Here is a 21726-nt window from a genome sequence, read left to right as displayed (position 1 = left end):
TACACAACAGGGGAGGCCTCCTATGCATGCTTCTCCTCATAAGGGACATATGAGTCCGGTCAATCAGGCATCTGCATCAGTGCCTCCTTCTACTTCCAAATCACCTGACAAAGGGAAGAGGGCTATGGATTCTGATGGGTTTACCAATGTGTCGTACAGGAGAGCTCTTACTAAACCCCGAACCAGGTACTCCTTTTCCTCTGGCTATTCTAATTATAATAATTATGCTGCTCTTGCTCAAGATCTTGCGTTAGAGGAAACTATGCATACAAATAATAGCTCAGTTAATCTTGAGATTGTCATGAATGATTCAGAGCAGTCTAGGGAGCCAGGGGAGATGGTTCCAAATACCCAACTTGCATGAAGATTGCTTCCTTCAATGTGAAAGGCCTTCATAGTCCTGATAAATTGAAGGCTTTATGGAAATGGATTTTAGAGCAGGATTTTGATGTGGTTTGTATACAGGAACATAAGCTGCATGATAAGGCACACTCGGTGGGTCATTGTCATCAGTACTCTCTGTTTTATGGTGGTTCTCCTGATGGCTACTCCGGTACATTGACAATAGTAAAGGATAATCTTAATCCTACACTTCTCCTTAATCATGCTTCAGGGAGAGGGCTCTTTGTCTCATGTAGATATGATGGTATTTCTATCTCGATTGGTAACTTTTATGGGGCCAATAATTCCAATGCTCGATGTCAGTTATAGGATTGGCTCTGTACTGTTAATATGGTGGATGGTTTTCTCTGTGGGGATTTTAACATGCTCGAATTTTCTCATGATTCTGCAACTGGTGCAGGTGTTTTGTTAGCGGCAGAGAGAGATGTGTGGTAATCTGCAAGTGCTCATCTATGTTTACATGATATGTGGGTTCAGTGCCATGGTATGGATTGCTGCGGATACACTTTCCATTCCGCGTCTCACTCTAGAGCATGGTCAAGGCTGGACTGTATCTATGCTATGGGCCTTGACTGGCTGCCACCCGTATGTGATGTGCAGGTATGTAACGTAATGCACCTTTCAGATCACTGCCCGCTACTCCTTCACATGGCTGTGTTTGGTTGGCAGCATGCTATGGGCGCTATGCATCAAAAACGGCTGCTTATGGTTAATAACACTCATCTTGGACGGGGCCTTTTTCATAATACTGTTATCAACTTACTGTAGTATATTCAATCGCAGCCCTTCAATAATTTGCAAAAGTGGCAGGCCTTTACTACTGAAATGCAGCATGTCATTCGTAAATGTGGCAAGTTTTATGCTCAGCAAAATCGCAATCATATTGCTCATGCTCAAACTGCTTTGGTTCGCCTTCGGGAAGCGGGTAATGTAAGGCTTCTAAATAAGCAGGAAGAGGCAGAGCTTAGAAGATAGGTTAAAATTTTGCAAGAACATGACACTGCAGAGGCATCCAAAGCGAGGTCTATGAAAACTTACTATATCGAGTGCGTTCAAGGCCTATTTTAAAAATCCCTTATCTGTGAATTTTTGAATGAATTTATGTATCCTTTTCCATTCAAATCTGTATTTTCTTTCCAAAATATAAAAAATAAATCCCCTATTTAAATATATTTTTGTAAGTTCTATATATTTAAAATATATTTCTATTGAACTCACCTGATAGGCAATTTTTTTGTAAGTGACCCCCCCGAGGGTAATCTTCAAAACTGGTTCCTCGGATGCCAATTTCTAGGGTTGATTTTCCTCCAAAATTCATAAAACCTTCTCCACATCCAACAAATTGTTGCTCATATGTTGTTAAAAAAACTAGGATATCATCTTAAAATATTAAAACACACTTCCCAATAAGTATAGAAAAATCATAGGAAATTGTTTTATAGAATGTCCCTCGAGCACCAGTTATGCCAGAGGGAATCACCACGAACTCATAGCGGCCTTGTTCGGTTCTAAAAGCTGTTTTTGGAATGTTGGCCTAAAAAATCCAAACTTGGTGGTAGCCACTCTTCAAGTTGAAGCATCTGGAACTTGTTCTTGATTGTCAGCTTGTTTCATGATCTATATAGTTGATGCACAATTGGTGCGACCTTTCCTTATTTATGACAGAGAGGATGGGTGATGCGAATGGAGATGACCTCAGACGGATGAATCCGGCCCGATCCATCTCCAATTGCCCTTCCAATGCTTTTGATAAGCAATAGGAAACTCGCTCGGTGGTTTTGGGTCAGGAATGACCATGATCCAATGGTCTTTTGGTTGATAGGGCGGAACTTTCAGAGGAAGGTCATCTCTCAATAGGATATGATGATGCCTTTTCAATCCCGGGTTCGTGTTCTAGTTGTGATATTGTGGTGTTGGATCCATAAATGAAGCCAACCTGCTTGGGATTATAAGTTGAAAAATGCTTTGAAGAAACTCGAACATACAATAATGCAATTTCGGCTCCCTTCTTGATGACTCACTTTGCCTGGAGATGTAAGATGAATGGGATACCTAGAAGACTCTAAACATCGGTGAGGTTGACTTGGGTAGGCACACCTTCTGTGATGAAGAACGTGCTCATCTTGCTATCTAATCATTATCAAACTAAGGGTTCCCAAGGATCATGTCACACCCTATGAGGGGAGCGGCAAGAAAATGTTGCTCAAATGCTACTTGTTGAACAAACAATTGTTCCTTTTTTTGCCACCTTTTCGGTGATCTGCATGCGGATACCTGGTGTGAACCCATCAACATCGAGCACAAAGGGCAGCATGATACACTCTAACTTGGCATCTAGATGTGGAGACAAGATCCGTTGTGCTACCAGTGTCGAGGATAATGGTAAATATGTGGCCCTTTGTACCACCACGCTTGTGGCTGGGACTACTGAGGTTTTTGAAGCTAGGGTGGTTGGTTTGATTGAGGCTTACTGCCTTTCCTTCCACATCATACAGTCCTCCTTCCCATGCTGTTTGACATGACATCTTAAGCATCTCTGTTCGACCATATAGGCCTTTTGCTTCTCTACGTATAGTAATCCACCTATTATCCTTGCCCTTTGTTTTTGTTGGGAGTCATCTAGGCTTGCAACTATTGCTTAGTTTCTCATTCTTGTTGTTGTTATTACTGTTGTGGCCCTTCCCATTATGCTACTGCAAAGAATTCCCACCTATTGCTTGCTTTGGCTTACCATCATTTAGCTTTATCTCCTTGTTTTGTGTCAGTGCCAATGCGTCCTCATATGTCTTTGGGTTGAGATTTTTGATCGCATATATGATTGAGGAATCCAACCCTCAAGTGAAGGCCCAGAGCTTCTACTTATCCGTAGCTTCTATTTGCTAAGCTAAGGTCAAAAGTTTGTTGAAGTAACTCAAATTTGGCATTCCTTTCTACTTGAGTTCAACAAAGTCATCCTCCAATGTAGTGAGGTATTGTGGATAGAGAAAATAGTGCTTGAAATTTGAGATGATTGTGTCCCAATTGTAATGTTCTCCAGTCATATTTTGGCATACGAGGGTTCTATACAGTCCAATGCTGCCACCATGGCACCGCCTTGCTTGTGAGATGAGGGGCTGCTAGGTGAACCTTGTCTTATGGGTCCCTAATCTTAGCTAACATGAAGTGAGCCATAAATTGCTTGATGAACTTATTGACTACACCATGTTATCACTTACCATCATACTTGATGAAGCTAGGCAAGCTGCAAACCAAGGGTTGAACTGTGATAGTACTACCTGGTTCTTTTCCATCGTCATAGGGAACGAACTCTTGTCCCCCTTTGCAACCGGATTGCCCTCATCCTTGACCTCCTCCTCAATCCCCTCTATGATAGAAGACTAAAACTTCATGTTTGGGGGTGGGTTCTATGGTTCTCCATTTCCCAAACTTGGTGCTAGAATGCATTCTTGCAGGGCTATCCCCTACTGTTGTGTCATGACCTATGTGATAGACAAGAAATTCAATTTTTGGGAATTCAAGGCATCCGCAAAAATGTAAATGGATGGTATCCATCTAGTCTTATACTTGCGATTGGATGGTACGGATTTGCTCTTGTACTTGTGAGTCCATGGTACCTCAGTTGTAGGAAATGGTAGGTCGGGCCCAGGAAATGGTGTTTATGTGTTTCTTGTAGATTCCATCATTTTCCAAGCTTGGAAACAGCAAGGAAACTTCATTTTTTTGTGTCCCAAACAAAAGGTTGAATTTGAAGGCCATGTGGTAGATATTAAATGTTAATAGTGTCTTTAAGAAACATATTACATGCAAATCTCCCTTTCTATTGACACACAGAGAGCCACAAATCCATCACACCAACACACACACACACACACTATGATGAGAACTCGGGGGGTCCACTAATAAAAAATCATCTGTATTACGTGCGTTCAAGGGGTAATAGAAAACCTCCTCTACCTACATGCTATCAACTAATAAAATTACCCCTCTTTCTTAAGGAACCTACGGGTTTTTTTCAAAAGTGTAATTAAAAATCCCCTCTTGTATGTAATCCTGTAGGTTTTGTCAATTAAAAAAACCCTCCTGATGAACTCACGTGCTACACTTACATTTTTTTAGGTGCATCCCCCGGGGATGAGAAGGACAAATTTTCGTATAAAAGCAACCACGGAAAGGAATTTACAGTTAAGAGTGCATCTCTTCTCCTTGGTGTGGCCATGTTGGAAAGGTTTGGATAGGCAAGTAGATTGTGAATGAAATGAAAAGTGAATATGAAAAGCTTAGATTTGTCAAAATATCTAAGTGTTAACAAAATTTTAAAACTACAAGAGTTTCAAGAAGAAGACATGGTATTTTTGAAAGTAGACGGAAGAAAAGCTCTCTTTGACTCAAAAAATTCAAGAAATGGGGACCTTGCTATGGAGGACCATCCATTGGACTGGAGATCAAGCTTATTGCATAAAGTTTTGATGTCTTAGTCTCCTCAAGAAATACTTGATAGACTCTCTGGTCTTGCAGAAATCAAATTTAAAATGAAACTTTTAAGACATTGTGTCCTCTCTCTGTCTCTCTCTCTCTTTGTCAAATGTAATAAAGCAACGAAATATACAAACACAATTAGTTTATTTGTGCATATACTTGCTCAAGTAAAACTTGCCTTACAAATTAAACTTGTTTTGTAACTAACTTCGCTTTTCTTGTTTGAGTGACACTTGTTTAAAACCTATCTTCAATGACAACAACAACGATGCCTCCAAACCAGGTACATACTCTCTCTCTCTTTGTCAATGTAATAAACCAATGAATTGTACAAACACAGTTTAATCGTGCACATACTTGCTCAAGTAAAACTTGCCTTAGCATCCAAGATGCATAATAACATCTTGGATATAAATTTTAAAAAAAATATTTTAACATCCAAGATCCATAATAGCATCTTGGATGGAGAAGCTAGAGAAAGATAGCAGGCTAGAGAGAGAGAAGCTAGAGAGAGAGAGAGAGAGAGAGAGAGAGAGAGAGAGAGAGAGCAGGCTATGCGCGAGAAGGGAAGGGCCAACTGGGTTTGGATTGTTTTGAACAAATGCATCGTAATGGCATCGTTCCAACTGAAGTGACCTATGCCTGCATCCTCAAAGCCTGTGCTGCTGGAGCCATTGACAAGGTATGGAGGCAGGGGCTGTTGGAGCATCATATTGTATTGCGTGGTGCTCTCGTGGTCATGTATGCCAAGTGTGGCGCTCTTCGCCAGGCGCAAAGTGCTCTAGAGAAGCTCCCTTCTAGGAAAGCTCTGTCCTAGATTGCTTTGATTGCAGGATGCTCAAAATGGGCAAGGCCAACAGGCTCTGCATATTTGAAGCTGTTGACAAGGGGAAACAAATCCATGTCGAAATTTCAAGGCACGGGTTGCTGCAGAAGCAGATCGAGCTGGGCAATGCTCTAGTGGACCTGTATGTTGGGCGCAAGGGGAAACAAATCCATGAGACATTGCAAGGGAGAGGCGAAGGCGCACAGAGAGAGAGAGAGAGAGATTAAAAAAAAGGAAAGGGGGGGGGGGGGCGGAGTGCCAAGCACTCGCCCCCCTCTTCCTTTTTTTTTAAAAAATGTAGTTTACTTTTAAGCTCCTCCCCATTTAACTAATTAATGCAATTTCATTTAAGATTGGGGAGGCATAATTAATGAAATCAATTTCATTTAAGATTGGGGAGGCATAATTGCTAATGGGATGTATAAACAAAAAAAATTATTTACATACTCAATACATAATGGGACAAAAAACAAATTCCACGGGTATTTTTTTTTCCGTCCCGATCAAGATGGTGGTGCCCAATTTTTTTTCCCGGCCCTCGACCCCTGTCGTCCACCGCCCATAAAAAATAACTAATAAAAAAAACCCCCTCCCCCATTTTTTTTTAAAATTGAATGCTTTGGACTATTTCTCTCTCAAGCTTCTCTCTCTCTCTAATTTCATATTCTCTCTCTAGTCACCCCTACCTCTCTCTCTCTAGCCTCTCTCTCTCTAGCCTCAAATTCTCTCTCTAGTTGCCATCGCTCTCTCTCTCTCTCTCTGCCTCTGCTGCGCCTGCAGGCTGCAGTCCACACATTGCATACATGTTCACGAGACCACCACACTTGGCATACATGTTGACGAGAGCACAGCCTGCACCGGCAGTAGAGCACCGCCTGCACCGCACTTGGCATACATGTTGACGAGAGCACCGCCTGCACCACCACACTTGGCATACATGCGATGGGGCAGCTTACACTTGGCATACATGTTGCCGAGAGCACCGCCTGCATCGCCTGCACCACCACACTTGGCATACATGCGATGGGGCAGCTTACGTTTTAATGGTGAATATGTATGCAGCACAGCTGGCGGCCAAAGACATTGAAGCCATGAGAATAAGGAATAAAGCATGGAAGCTTGCAGCATGGACTGATCCAAATAATAAGGTGCAGAGCATGCACAGAGCAAAGAGATCGACTTGAAGCTAGAGGATATGGAACACAAAATGTTGCAGGCAGGCTTCTTCCCAAATGAGTTGGGTGTCACGAACCCCTGCCTTTTATTCTCACCATGGATTTGTTTTGCCTTGCCGTCTGCTCTGCAGAGAACCAGAACGAGAGAGAGAGAGAGAAAAAGTACACAAAAATTTAAAAAAAAGGAAAGGGGGGGCGCGTGCCTGGCACACGCCCCCCCTTTCCTTTTTTTTTTAATGACCATCCAACTTTGCATTTTGGAACCAGCAGCCACAACTAATTAATTAATAGCATTATTTTTTACTTGTTGGGAACCATAATTGCTGAAGTAAAACTTGCCTTACAAATTAAACTCTTTGTGTAACTAATTTCGCTTTTGTTTTTTGAGAGGCACTTGTTTAAAACCTATCTTCAATGACAACAACAACGATGCCACATACTCATCACAACTCTGTTTAAGACAAATTGAATGGTTCTCAACTCTTTACTCCCATTCCACTACCTAGCATTATACAACAACTAGCAACACCTAAATAACTTCCATGTAATTTTTGTCCATTCTTTAATACGCGAAGCTACTAAAAATTACAAATCACAGTGTTTGTTAATTTGTCGCTTTGTGTGGTGCGTATAATTTTCTTAGCAGAGTTTAGGCGTGCATACCTAGTTGTCAAATGTAATAAGCTCAATGAATTGCACAATCTCTCTCTCTCTCTCTCTCTCTCTCACTCTCACACACACACACACACACACAAAAGAAGTTGCAAGCTCTCTCTCTCTCTCTCACACACACACACAAAAGAAGTTGCAACTGAAGCTGCTACTTATTGAAACTGTGGCACAACCACAATCCTCCGCAGGAGAATATTGATGTTGTTCTAGTAGACCCTGCGTAGGAGGAGGGGCAGGTTCCCTGAAGATTCAGAGCCAGAAGGCACAATCCAGGAGAATGCAAAACCGGAGTTTGAGCCGATGCCGGTGAGGCCAACGAGGGCGGGAGTGAGGAAGAAGTAGCTTTCGCAGCGGGCGCCCGTGGTCTCTGGGCAAGGCAAGGGGACATTACAAGCTCTAGCCAAGTGAAACTCGGTGGCATCGTCATCGTCCACAAAGGAAAGGACAACGGAGCGGTGCCAAGCACTAAATTGCCACCCAAGCTTCTTCTCGGTTTCGGTGTTGGTGACAGTGAAAGCAGTCTCCAAGGTGATGTTCTCGGAGGCGGATGACGAGAGCGCTGTCAACTTGAACTTGTACCCTTCATCGCTCTGGTTGCCCGTGAAAGAAACGGAGGAGCCGAAACCTGCCGTCAATCCCCCTTTGGCTATCAATGCATTGCTGAAAGGAGCCACAAGGTGGTACTCCACATCGAACTGTGCTGGCACGTCGCACACACTCTGAAAGGGGTAGGCATATGCAGCCTCTGGGCAGCCTTCCTCGCGAACCACGCTGCCCACCTTGCCGTGAACCGGCACCGCTGTCCGGTCTGCCGGTACTACAGCGCCTATTAGCGCCACCATGGCACCCATGCAGAACATGAACATGAATATGCTGCAGAGCACCAACCAAAATTAGTGTGCTGCTCTGGTCAGCATATATACATTAATTAAGCTGCAGTAAATCATATTAATCAGAGAGAGAGAGAGAGAGAGCGCGAGAGAGAGAGAGAAAGAGATACCCAAAATTAGTGAGTTGTTCTTAGCATATATACATTGATTAAGCTGCAGTAAATCATATTAGAGAGAGAGAGAGCGCTACCTGCGCGCACCAGCCATCGTCGCGGATTTTGCTTGTTGACAGTTGTAGGTATCTGTTGAGGGCCGAGGCTGGAGCTCAATTTATAGTGATCCCAGCTGAGTTACCGCTTGCCCCGTGCGCGTGTGTCACGTGTGGGGAAAAATGTTTCTCACAGTTACAATAGCTTCTCTGTTGGAGAAAAGTTACGGTAGCTTCTCTGTTGAAGAAAAATGTCTCTCACAGTTATGGTACCTTCTCTGTTGGAGAAAAGTGAAGAAAAGTGGCCGTCTCGTGAATCATTAAAAAGTTGAAAGGTTTAAAGTTATTTTTCCACTCTGCTTTGTGATAGGGCTCTAGAAAAGATAGGTATGGAACTTGGAGAGTATGTAAAAAGGACGTAAAAACAATGCACACTTGTCTTTTTGGCGGCATCCTTAGGGATAGTTTTTTTTTTACCAAGTATGGGAATGTGAAAGCAACCCTGGGAAAGTGACTTATAGCCCATGTGACCAAACTTATTGTACAATGTATAATGATGCTAGCCTGACACTTTGTTGCGTTGTTGTACTCTTTGTGGAGACAAGTGAACGGCTTTCAAAAATGCACCCTTGTTATCAGACACACACACATTTGTTACTGGCAATCCATATGAACCATACCAGCATCTACTAAGCATATTACACATCCTCTGAATATCATCAACAATAAGAGAAAAGATCGGAACTTGGAGATCAGGATGCAAAAAGAACAACTTTCGTGCTTTGTTGTGTGAACTTTGTGGAAGCAGTAAAAGAAAGTATAGAAAGTGAATAGCCCATGTGACCAAATTTACATTACAATGTAAACAATGCACAATTGTCTTGAAGTGATCATTTTTGCGACATCCCTCGGAATAGTTTTTGTTTTATCGAGTACGGGAATGTGAAAGCAACTATGGGAAAGTGAATTATAGCCCACGTGACCAAATTTATTGTACAATGTATAATAATGCTAGCTTGATAGCTTTGTTTCTTTGTTGTACTCTTTGTGGAGATAGTATGTGAAAGTGAATGGCTTTCAATAATGCACCCTTGTTGTAATATATATATATATATATAGATATATATATATATACATATATATATATATATATATATGTATGTATATATACATATATATACACACACACACACACATATATATATATATATATATGTATATATATATGTATGTATGTATATATATATATATATACATATATATATATATACATACATACATACATACATATATATATATGTATGTATGTATGTATGTATATATATATATATATACATATATATATATATATATATACATATATATATATATATATATACATATATATATAAGGAGATGGAAGAACGTGAAGCAAAAACGTAGCTCTGCACACACGTTGGCTTTCTTCTCGCCCGCAGCTCTGCAACACTTCCTGGGATTCAACTCAGGTGCTTTTTTTTTTCTTCTGAGTTATGGCTTCGAGTACCCTCTCTGAAAACTACCATCTGCATTCAAGGTGTTGGAGCATGAGGCAGCAAGCCCTTTGCTACCTGATACAGAGGTTCTTAAGCTTCAGCCTTTTGATGAATCAGTTTTAAAATATGTGCTTGATGATGCTTTCACGAAAGACCCTTCTGTAAAAGGGGACTGAGTTGTACATATTGTTCCTCAAGTAGCATGGAATCATATGAATGTGTTTCGTTCAAGGGGGCTTGTCCTGTACTACACGGGAAAATTGCCGCTCATTAAGGATGTTGCTATGGCCATCGATGCTGGTTTTCAATACTTTGCCATCGACAAGATTTTTTATGCAGGGCAAGGGCTCTTTGAAGTTCTACTTCATAATCTGGAAGATAGAGATCAATTTCTCAGCACTCGTACTGTTCTATTGCATCAACAGGTTGTGCATGTATTTCCTTGGAAGCCAGTGAGACTCATAAAGGAAGATCTTCTCACTAACTCTCTGGTATGGGTGGAGCTGTTTGATTTGCCTGCCTTCTTATGGGGTGGCATCAATGATATAGCAGGCTCACTTGGGAAAGTGCTTTTCTCACCCTCAATTAACTCTCCTAACAGGAACAAGGTTTGTATCATGTGGAAGACAGATGAAAAATTCCCTTCCACATTAGAGATTGACATCGGAGTGGACAGGATTGTTATTTATTTGAAATGGGGATCTCTTACAGGAGCATGTTCTCATTGTGGTAATATTGGGCATTTCTCCAAAAACCGTCCTACTCTCTCAGCAGTTGACATAAAGCTCATTCCCAGTTATCCTGGAAGTAAAACGATGGTTCCTTCCTGAGCACATCTTTGGGAAAACCTGGCTCCCTGCGTCACAGCCTTCATCCCCTCCTGTTCCTAGACAACAGGGGAGGCCTCCTATGCATGCTTCTCCTCATAAGGGACATATGAATCCGGTCAATCAGGCATCTGCATCAGTGCCTCCTTCTACTTCCAAATCACTTGACAAAGGGAAGAGGGCTATGGATTCTGATGGGTTTACCAATGTGTCGTACAAGAGAGCTCTTACTAAACCCCGAACCAGGTACTCCTTTTCCTTTGGCTATTCTAATTATAATAATTATGCTGCTCTTGCTCAGGATCTTGCGTTAGAGGAAACTATGCATACAAATAATAGCTCAGTTAATCCTGAGATTGTCATGAATGATTCAGAGCAGTCTAGGGAGCCAGGGGAGATGGTTCCAAATACCCAACTTGCATGAAGATTGCTTCCTTCAATGTGAAAGGCCTTCATAGTCCTGATAAATTGAAGGCTTTATGGAAATGGATTTTAGAGCAGGATTTTGATGTGGCTTGTATACAGGAACATAAGCTGCATGATAAGGCACACTCGGTGGGTCATTGTCATCAGTACTCTCTGTTTTATGGTGGTTCTCCTGATGGCTACTCCGGTACATTGACAATAGTAAAGGATAATCTTAATCCTACACTTCTCCTTAATCATGCTTCAGGCAGAGGGCTCTTTGTCTCATGTAGATATGATGGTATTTCTATCTCGATTGGTAACTTTTATGGGGCCAATAATTCCAATGCTCGATGTCAGTTATAGGATTGGCTCTGTATTGTTAATATGGTGGATGGTTTTCTCTGTGGGGATTTTAACATGCTCGAATTTTCTCATGATTCTGCAACTGGTGCAGGTGTTTTGTTAGCGGCAGAGAGAGATGTGTGGTAATCTGCAAGTGCTCATCTATGTTTACATGATATGTGGGTTCAGTGCCATGGTATGGATTGCTGCGGATACACTTTCCATTCCGCGTCTCACTCTAGAGCATGGTCAAGGCTGGACTGTATCTATGCTATGGGCCTTGACTGGCTGCCACCCGTATGTGATGTGCAGGTATGTAGCGCAATGCACCTTTCAGATCACTGCCCGCTACTCCTTCACATGGCTGTGTTTGGTTGGCAGCATGCTATGGGCGCTATGCATCAAAAACGGCTGCTTATGGTTAATAACACTCATCTTGGGCGGGGCCTTTTTCATAATACTGTTATCAACTTACTGTAGTATATTCAATCGCAGCCCTTCAATAATTTGCAAAAGTGGCAGGCCTTTACTACTGAAATGCAGCATGTCATTCGTAAATGTGGCAAGTTTTATGCTCAGCAAAACCGCAATCATATTGCTCATGCTCAAACTGCTTTGGTTCGCCTTCGGGAAGCGGGTAATGTAAGGCTTCTAAATAAGCAGGAAGAGGCAGAGCTTAGAAGATAGGTTAAAATTTTGCAAGAACATGACACTGCAGAGGCATCCAAAGCGAGGTCTATGAAAACTTACTATATCGCGTGCGTTCAAGGCCTATTTTAAAAATCCCTTATCTGTGAATTTTTGAATGAATTTATGTATCCTTTTCTATTCAAATCTGTATTTTTTTTCCAAAATATAAAAAATAAATCCCCTATTTAAATATATTTTTGTAAGTTTTATATATTTAAAATATATTTCTATTGAACTCACCTGATAGGCAATTTTTTTGTAAGTGACCCCCCCGAGGGTAATCTTCAAAACTGGTTCCTCGGATGCCAATTTCTAGGGTTGATTTTCCTCCAAAATTCATAAAACCTTCTCCACATCCAACAAATTGTTGCTCATATGTTGTTAAAAAAACTAGGATATCATCTTAAAATATTAAAACACACTTCCCAATAAGTATAGAAAAATCATAGGAAATTGTTTTATAGAATGTCCCTCGAGCACCAGTTATGCCAGAGGGAATCACCACGAACTCATAGCGGCCTTGTTCGGTTCTAAAAGCTGTTTTTGGAATGTTGGCCTAAAAAATCCAAACTTGGTGGTAGCCACTCTTCAAGTTGAAGCATCTGGAACTTGTGCTTGATTGTCAGCTTGTTTCATGATCTATATAGTTGATGCACAATTGGTGCGACCTTTCCTTATTTATGACAGAGAGGATGGGTGATGGGAATGGAGATGACCTCAGACGGATGAATCTGGCCCGATCCATCTCCAATTGCCCTTCCAATGCTTTTGATAAGCAATAGGAAACTCGCTCGGTGGTTTTGGGTCAGGAATGACCATGATCCAATGGTCTTTTGGTTGATAGGGCGGAACTTTCAGAGGAAGGTCATCTCTCAATAGGATATGATGATGCCTTTTCAATCCCGGGTTCGTGTTCTAGTTGTGATATTGTGGTGTTGGATCCATAAATGAAGCCAACCTGCTTGGGATTATAAGTTGAAAAATGCTTTGAAGAAACTCGAACATACAATAATGCAATTTCGGCTCCCTTCTTGATGACTCACTTTGCCTGGAGATGTAAGATCAATGGGATACCTAGATGACTCTAAACATCGGTGAGGGTGACTAGGGTAGGCACACCTTCTGTGATGAAGAACGTGCTCATCTTGCTATCTAATCATTATCAAACTAAGGGTTCCCAAGGATCATGTCACACCCTATGAGGGGAGCGGCAAGAAAATGTTGCTCAAATGCTACTTGTTGAACAAACAATTGTTCCTTTTTTTGCCACCTTTTCGGTGATCTGCATGCGGATACCTGGTGTGAACCCATCAACATCGAGCACAAAGGGCAGCATGATACACTCTAACTTGGCATCTAGATGTGGAGACAAGATCCGTTGTGCTACCAGTGTCGAGGATAATGGTAAATATGTGGCCCTTTGTACCACCACGCTTGTGGCTGGGACTACTGAGGTTTTTGAAGCTAGGGTGGTTGGTTTGATCGAGGCTTATTGCCTTTCCTTCCACATCATACAGTCCTCCTTCCCATGCTGTTTGACATGACATCTTAAGCATCTCTGTTCGACCATATAGGCCTTTTGCTTCTCTACGTATAGTAATCCACCTATTATCCTTGCCCTTTGTTTTCGTTGGGAGTCATCTAGGCTTGCAACTATTGCTTAGTTTCTCATTCTTGTTGTTGTTATTACTGTTGTGGCCCTTCCCATTATGCTACTGCAAAGAATTCCCACCTATTGCTTGCTTTGGCTTACCATCATTTAGCTTTATCTCCTTGTTTTGTGTCAGTGCCAATGCGTCCTCATATGTCTTTGGGTTGAGATTTTTGATCGCATATATGATTGAGGAATCCAACCCTCAAGTGAAGGCCCAGAGCTTCTACTTATCCGTAGCTTCTATTTGCTAAGCTAAGGTCAAAAGTTTGTTGAAGTAACTCAAATTTGGCATTCCTTTCTACTTGAGTTCAACAAAGTCATCCTCCAATGTAGTGAGGTATTGTGGATAGAGAAAATAGTGCTTGAAATTTGAGATGATTGTGTCCCAATTGTAATGTTCTCCAGTCATATTTTGGCATACGAGGGTTCTATACAGTCCAATGCTGCCACCATGGCACCGCCTTGCTTGTGAGATGAGGGGCTGCTAGGTGAACCTTGTCTTATGGGTCCCTAATCTTAGCTAACATGAAGTGAGCCATAAATTGCTTGATGAACTTATTGACTACACCATGTTATCACTTACCATCATACTTGATGAAGCTAGGCAAGCTGCAAACCAAGGGTTGAACTGTGATAGTACTACCTGGTTCTTTTCCATCGTCATAGGGAACGAACTCTTGTCCCCCTTTGCAACCGGATTGCCCTCATCCTTGACCTCCTCCTCAATCCCCTCTATGATAGAAGACTAAAACTTCATGTTTGGGGGTGGGTTCTATGGTTCTCCATTTCCCAAACTTGGTGCTAGAATGCATTCTTGCAGGGCTATCACCTACTGTTGTGTCATGACCTATGTGATAGACAAGAAATTCAATTTTTGGGAATTCAAGGCATCCGCAAAAATGTAAATGGATGGTATCCATCTAGTCTTATACTTGCGATTGGATGGTACGGATTTGCTCTTGTACTTGTGAGTCCATGGTACCTCAGTTGTAGGAAATGGTAGGTCGGGCCCAGGAAATGGTGTTTATGTGTTTCTTGTAGATTCCATCATTTTCCAAGCTTGGAAACAACAAGGAAACTTCATTTTTTTGTGTCCCAAACAAAAGGTTGAATTTGAAGGCCATGTGGTAGATATTAAATGTTAATAGTGTCTTTAAGAAACATATTACATGCAAATCTCCCTTTCTATTGACACACAGAGAGCCACAAATCCATCACACCAACACACACACACACACACACACACACACACTATGATGAGAACTCGGGGGGTCCACTAATAAAAAATCATCTGTATCACGTGCGTTCAAGGGGTAATAGAAAACCTCCTCTACCTACATGCTATCAACTAATAAAATTACCCCTCTTTCTTAAGGAACCTACGGTTTTTTTTCAAAAGTGTAATTAAAAATCCCCTCTTGTATGTAATCCTGTAGGTTTTGTCAATTAAAAAAACCCTCCTGATGAACTCACGTGCTACACTTACATTTTTTTAGGTGCATCCCCCGGGGATGAGAAGGACAAATTTTCGTATAAAAGCAACCACGGAAAGGAATTTACAGTTAAGAGTGCATCTCTTCTCCTTGGTGTGGCCATGTTGGAAAGGTTTGGATAGGCAAGTAGATTGTGAATGAAATGAAAAGTGAATATGAAAAGCTTAGATTTGTCAAAATATCTGTGTTAACAAAATTTTAAAACTACAAGAGTTTCAAGAAGAAGACATGGTATTTTTGAAAGTAGACGGAAGAAAAGCTCTCTTTGACTCAAAAAATTCAAGAAATGGGGACCTTGCTATGGAGGACCATCCATTGGACTGGAGATCAAGCTTATTGCATAAAGTTTTGATGTCTTAGTCTCCTCAAGAAATACTTGATAGACTCTCTGGTCTTGCAGAAATCAAATTTAAAATGAAACTTTTAAGACATTGTGTCCTCTCTCTGTCTCTCTCTCTCTTTGTCAAATGTAATAAAGCAACGAAATATACAAACACAATTAGTTTATTTGTGCATATACTTGCTCAAGTAAAACTTGCCTTACAAATTAAACTTGTTTTGTAACTAACTTCGCTTTTCTTGTTTGAGTGACACTTGTTTAAAACCTATCTTCAATGACAACAACAACGATGCCTCCAAACCAGGTACATACTCTCTCTCTCTTTGTCAATGTAATAAACCAATGAATTGTACAAACACAGTTTAATCGTGCACATACTTGCTCAAGTAAAACTTGCCTTAGCATCCAAGATGCATAATAACATCTTGGATATAAATTTTAAAAAAAATATTTTAACATCCAAGATCCATAATAGCATCTTGGATGGAGAAGCTAGAGAAAGATAGCAGGCTAGAGAGAGAGAAGCTAGAGAGAGAGAGAGAGAGAGAGAGAGAGAGAGAGCAGGCTATGCGCGAGAAGGGAAGGGCCAACTGGGTTTGGATTGTTTTGAACAAATGCATCGTAATGGCATCGTTCCAACTGAAGTGACCTATGCCTGCATCCTCAAAGCCTGTGCTGCTGGAGCCATTGACAAGGTATGGAGGCAGGGGCTGTTGGAGCATCATATTGTATTGCGTGGTACTCTCGTGGTCATGTATGCCAAGTGTGGCGCTCTTCGCCAGGCGCAAAGTGCTCTAGAGAAGCTCCCTTCTAGGAAAGCTCTGTCCTGGATTGCTTTGATTGCAGGATGCTCAAAATGGGCAAGGCCAACAGGCTCTGCATGTTTGAAGCTGTTGACAAGGGGAAACAAATCCATGTCAAAATTTCAAGGCACGGGTTGCTGCAGAAGCAGATCGAGCTGGGCAATGCTCTAGTGGACCTGTATGTTGGGCGCAAGGGGAAACAAATCCATGAGACATTGCAAGGGAGAGGCGAAGGCGCACAGAGAGAGAGAGAGAGAGAGATTAAAAAAAAGGAAAGGGGGGGGCGAGTGCTTGGGGGGCGGAGTGCCAAGCACTCGCCCCCCTCTTCCTTTTTTTAAAAAAAATGTAGTTTACTTTTAAGCTCCTCCCCATCTAACTAATTAATGCAATTTCATTTAAGATTGGGGAGGCATAATTAATGAAATCAATTTCATTTAAGATTGGGGAGGCATAATTGCTAATGGGATGTATAAACAAAAAAAATTATTTACATACTCAATACATAATGGGACAAAAAACAAATTCCACGGGTATTTTTTTTTTCCGTCCCGATCAAGATGGTGGTGCCCAATTTTTTTTCCCGGCCCTCGACCCCTGTCGTCCACCGCCCATAAAAAATAACTAATAAAAAAAACCCCCTCCCCCATTTTTTTTAAAAATTGAATGCTTTGGACTATTTCTCTCTCAAGCTTCTCTCTCTCTCTAATTTCATATTCTCTCTCTAGTCACCCCTACCTCTCTCTCTCTAGCCTCAAATTCTCTCTCTAGTTGCCATCGCTCTCTCTCTCTCTCTGTGCCTCTGCTGCGCCTGCAGGCTGCAGTCCACACATTGCATACATGTTCACGAGACCACCACACTTGGCATACATGTTGACGAGAGCACAGCCTGCACCGGCAGTAGAGCACCGCCTGCACCGCACTTGGCATACATGTTGACGAGAGCACCGCCTGCACCACCACACTTGGCATACATGCGATGGGGCAGCTTACGTTTTAATGGTGAATATGTATGCAGCACAGCTGGCGGCCAAAGCCATGAGAATAAGGAATAAAGCATGGAAGCTTGCAGCATGGACTGATCCAAATAATAAGGTGCAGAGCATGCACAGAGCAAAGAGATCGACTTGAAGCTAGAGGATATGGAACACAAAATGTTGCAGGCAGGCTTCTTCCCAAATGAGTTGGGTGTCACGAACCCCTGCCTTTTATTCTCGCCATGGATTTGTTTTGCCTTGCCGTCTGCTCTGCAGAGAACCAGAACGAGAGAGAGAGAGAGAGAGAGAGAGAGAGAGAGAGAGAGAGAGAAAAAGTACACAAAAATTAAAAAAAAAGGAAAGGGGGGGGCGCGTGCCTGGCACACGCCCCCCCTTTCCTTTTTTTTTTTAATGACCATCCAACTTTGCATTTTGGAACCAACAGCCACAACTAATTAATTAATAGCATTATTTTTTGCTTGTTGGGAACCATAATTGCTGAAGTAAAACTTGCCTTACAAATTAAACTCTTTGTGTAACTAATTTCGCTTTTGTTTTTTGAGAGGCACTTGTTTAAAACCTATCTTCAATGACAACAACAACGATGCCACATACTCATCACAACTCTGTTTAAGACAAATTGAATGGTTCTCAACTCTTTACTCCCATTCCACTACCTAGCATTATACAACAACTAGCAACACCTAAATAACTTCCATGTAATTTTTGTCCATTCTTTAATACGCGAAGCTACTAAAAATTACAAATCACAGTGTTTGTTAATTTGTCGCTTTGTGTGGTGCGTATAATTTTCTTAGCAGAGTTTAGGCGTGCATACCTAGTTGTCAAATGTAATAAGCTCAATGAATTGCACAATCTCTCTCTCTCTCTCTCTCTCTCTCACTCACACACACACACACACACAAAAGAAGTTGCAAGCTCTCTCTCTCTCTCTCTCACACACACACAAAAGAAGTTGCAACTGAAGCTGCTACTTATTGAAACTGTGGCACAACCACAATCCTCCGCAGGAGAATATTGATGTTGTTCTAGTAGACCCTGCGTAGGAGGAGGGGCAGGTTCCCTGAAGATTCAGAGCCAGAAGGCACAATCCAGGAGAATGCAAAACCGGAGTTTGAGCCGATGCCGGTGAGGCCAACGAGGGCGGGAGTGAGGAAGAAGTAGCTTTCGCAGCGGGCGCCCGTGGTCTCTGGGCAAGGCAAGGGGACATTACAAGCTCTAGCCAAGTGAAACTCGGTGGCATCGTCATCGTCCACAAAGGAAAGGACAACGGAGCGGTGCCAAGCACTAAATTGCCACCCAAGCTTCTTCTCGGTTTCGGTGTTGGTGACAGTGAAAGCAGTCTCCAAGGTGATGTTCTCGGAGGCGGATGACGAGAGCGCTGTCAACTTGAACTTGTACCCTTCATCGCTCTGGTTGCCCGTGAAAGAAACGGAGGAGCCGAAACCTGCCGTCAATCCCCCTTTGGCTATCAATGCATTGCTGAAAGGAGCCACAAGGTGGTACTCCACATCGAACTGTGCTGGCACGTCGCACACACTCTGAAAGGGGTAGGCATATGCAGCCTCTGGGCAGCCTTCCTCGCGAACCACGCTGCCCACCTTGCCGTGAACCGGCACCGCTGTCCGGTCTGCCGGTACTACAGCGCCTATTAGCGCCACCATGGCACCCATGCAGAACATGAACATGAATATGCTGCAGAGCACCAACCAAAATTAGTGTGCTGCTCTGGTCAGCATATATACATTAATTAAGCTGCAGTAAATCATATTAATCAGAGAGAGAGAGAGAGAGAGCGCGAGAGAGAGAGAGAAAGAGATACCCAAAATTAGTGAGTTGTTCTTAGCATATATACATTGATTAAGCTGCAGTAAATCATATTAGAGAGAGAGAGAGCGCTACCTGCGCGCACCAGCCATCGTCGCGGATTTTGCTTGTTGACAGTTGTAGGTATCTGTTGAGGGCCGATGCTGGAGCTCAATTTATAGTGATCCCAGCTGAGTTACCGCTTGCCCCGTGCGCGTGTGTCACGTGTGGGGAAAAATGTTTCTCACAGTTACAATAGCTTCTCTGTTGGAGAAAAGTTACGGTAGCTTCTCTGTTGAAGAAAAATGTCTCTCACAGTTATGGTACCTTCTCTGTTGGAGAAAAGTGAAGAAAAGTGGCCGTCTCGTGAATCATTAAAAAGTTGAAAGGTTTAAAGTTATTTTTCCACTCTGCTTTGTGATAGGGCTCTAGAAAAGATAGGTATGGAACTTGGAGAGTATGTAAAAAGGACGTAAAAACAATGCACACTTGTCTTTTTGGCGGCATCCTTAGGGATAGTTTTTTTTTTACCAAGTATGGGAATGTGAAAGCAACCCTGGGAAAGTGACTTATAGCCCATGTGACCAAACTTATTGTACAATGTATAATGATGCTAGCCTGACACTTTGTTGCGTTGTTGTACTCTTTGTGGAGACAAGTGAACGGCTTTCAAAAATGCACCCTTGTTATCAGACACACACACATTTGTTACTGGCAATCCATATGAACCATACCAGCATCTACTAAGCATATTCCACATCCTCTGAATATCATCAACAATAAGAGAAAAGATCGGAACTTGGAGATCAGGATGCAAAAAGGACAACTTTCGTGCTTTGTTGTGTGAACTTTGTGGAAGCAGTAAAAGAAAGTATAGGAAAGTGAATAGCCCATGTGACCAAATTTACATTACAATGTAAACAATGCACAATTGTCTTGAAGTGATCATTTTTGCGACATCCTTCGGAATAGTTTTTGTTTTATCGAGTACGGGAATGTGAAAGCAACTATGGGAAAGTGAATTATAGCCCACGTGACCAAATTTATTGTACAATGTATAATAATGCTAGCTTTACAGCTTTGTTTCTTTGTTGTACTCTTTGTGGAGACGGTATGTGAAAGTGAATGGCTTTCAATAATGCACCCTTGCTGTAATATATATATATATATATATATTTATATATTTATATACAGACAACAATAGTAACGAGGTTTACCAGCGTATATACCAGCGTATCGTAATTTGGATCATTGATGATGTCAGACGATGAAGGAAGAACGTCGACTACTTCTCTTCCAAAGGCAGATGATAGAGGGAAAGCAGCGGCTAGTGCGGGCTCCAGTATAGAGTTTGCAGATCTTACAATGGCCAATGTGGCCAGTTTAATTTTGGAAAGGGATGAATCTTGACAGCAGAGGAGAGAGATAGTGATCAAAAGGAATCGCATGAAGACTGCCTATCAGAGGCAGAAATCAGAGGCGAAAATAGGCCATTCAAAATCTGTGTTTTTTCTTAAGTCAATGTGGCCACTCGTTCGCGCTAGCTTTACCACCATATCCACCTTGGTGGTAGCATACCAACACATTTTTAACACATCATTATGCGCGGCATGTGCCATGGGCTAGTCTTACACCACCTCCTGGGGACTTTGTTTTGCACTTTGTGCCTCTCACAAATTAGCCAGAAGTGCACCCAGTTTTGCTGGAAATCTATGGGGCAGCTTTAGAATCTCTTCAAGATGTTTCAAGGGATGCAGACACTATGGTGGTGGAGTCCGATGATGATGTTGAGGAAGGGGATGTTTTTATTCTTGCTCATTGACGCAGAGGACAATAGAAGGATTGCGGTCAGATTTTACAGAGGGGAGAATTTTTTGTGGGTTTTGCGGAGTCCACTATGCATGCCATGTGTTGCGTCCTTAACCGCATACCGCAAGGGGAATACTGCATTACGATTATGTTGTTCCGGGAAATGCGAAACAGGTGCAAACACGAAGCAGATACGAAGTATTCCGGGTAGGATGCAATGTAGATGAAGGGTTACGGGAATGCTATGGAGCTATGGAGTGCCAAGGAATGTGGAGAAGTGATATATCTTTGAAGACTCTCAAGGAAGATGCGGGATTTGACCGTAAAAGTGAACGAATGCGGGAACCCACATTTCCTACGGGAAGCTGCGGGAACTATTTTTTAAAGCTAAATGCTTTATGCCCATTGTAACATTTAAAATTGGTCTTTTCATGATGAGAATGAGGCCATGGGCTT

At 42.1% G+C, this 21726-nt stretch overlaps 2 protein-coding genes across 2 annotated transcripts; both read right to left on the bottom strand.

The window, feature by feature from the left end:
• Positions 1–7680: 7680 nt before the first annotated feature.
• On the bottom strand, positions 7681–8773 carry LOC147622524 (uncharacterized). The gene is made up of 2 exons (XM_086822084.1): positions 8632–8773; positions 7681–8424 (listed from the first exon to the last, which is right to left on the bottom strand). Exons 1-2 carry the CDS (start codon positions 8646–8648, stop codon positions 7758–7760), a joined length of 684 nt encoding a protein of 227 aa, XP_086678210.1. The 5' UTR covers positions 8649–8773; the 3' UTR covers positions 7681–7757.
• Positions 8774–18606: 9833 nt separating this feature from the next.
• On the bottom strand, positions 18607–19613 carry LOC147622523 (uncharacterized). The gene is made up of 2 exons (XM_086822082.1): positions 19558–19613; positions 18607–19350 (listed from the first exon to the last, which is right to left on the bottom strand). Exons 1-2 carry the CDS (start codon positions 19572–19574, stop codon positions 18684–18686), a joined length of 684 nt encoding a protein of 227 aa, XP_086678208.1. The 5' UTR covers positions 19575–19613; the 3' UTR covers positions 18607–18683.
• Positions 19614–21726: the final 2113 nt, after the last annotated feature.

The sequence above is a fragment of the Cibotium barometz genome, chromosome 28 (assembly GCF_041138505.1).
Source record: "Cibotium barometz isolate CiBa-2024 chromosome 28, ASM4113850v1, whole genome shotgun sequence".
NCBI lineage: Eukaryota > Viridiplantae > Streptophyta > Polypodiopsida > Cyatheales > Cibotiaceae > Cibotium > Cibotium barometz.
Note: the sequence above shows the minus strand (reverse complement) of the source record. Positions and strands in the feature narration are given on the sequence as shown.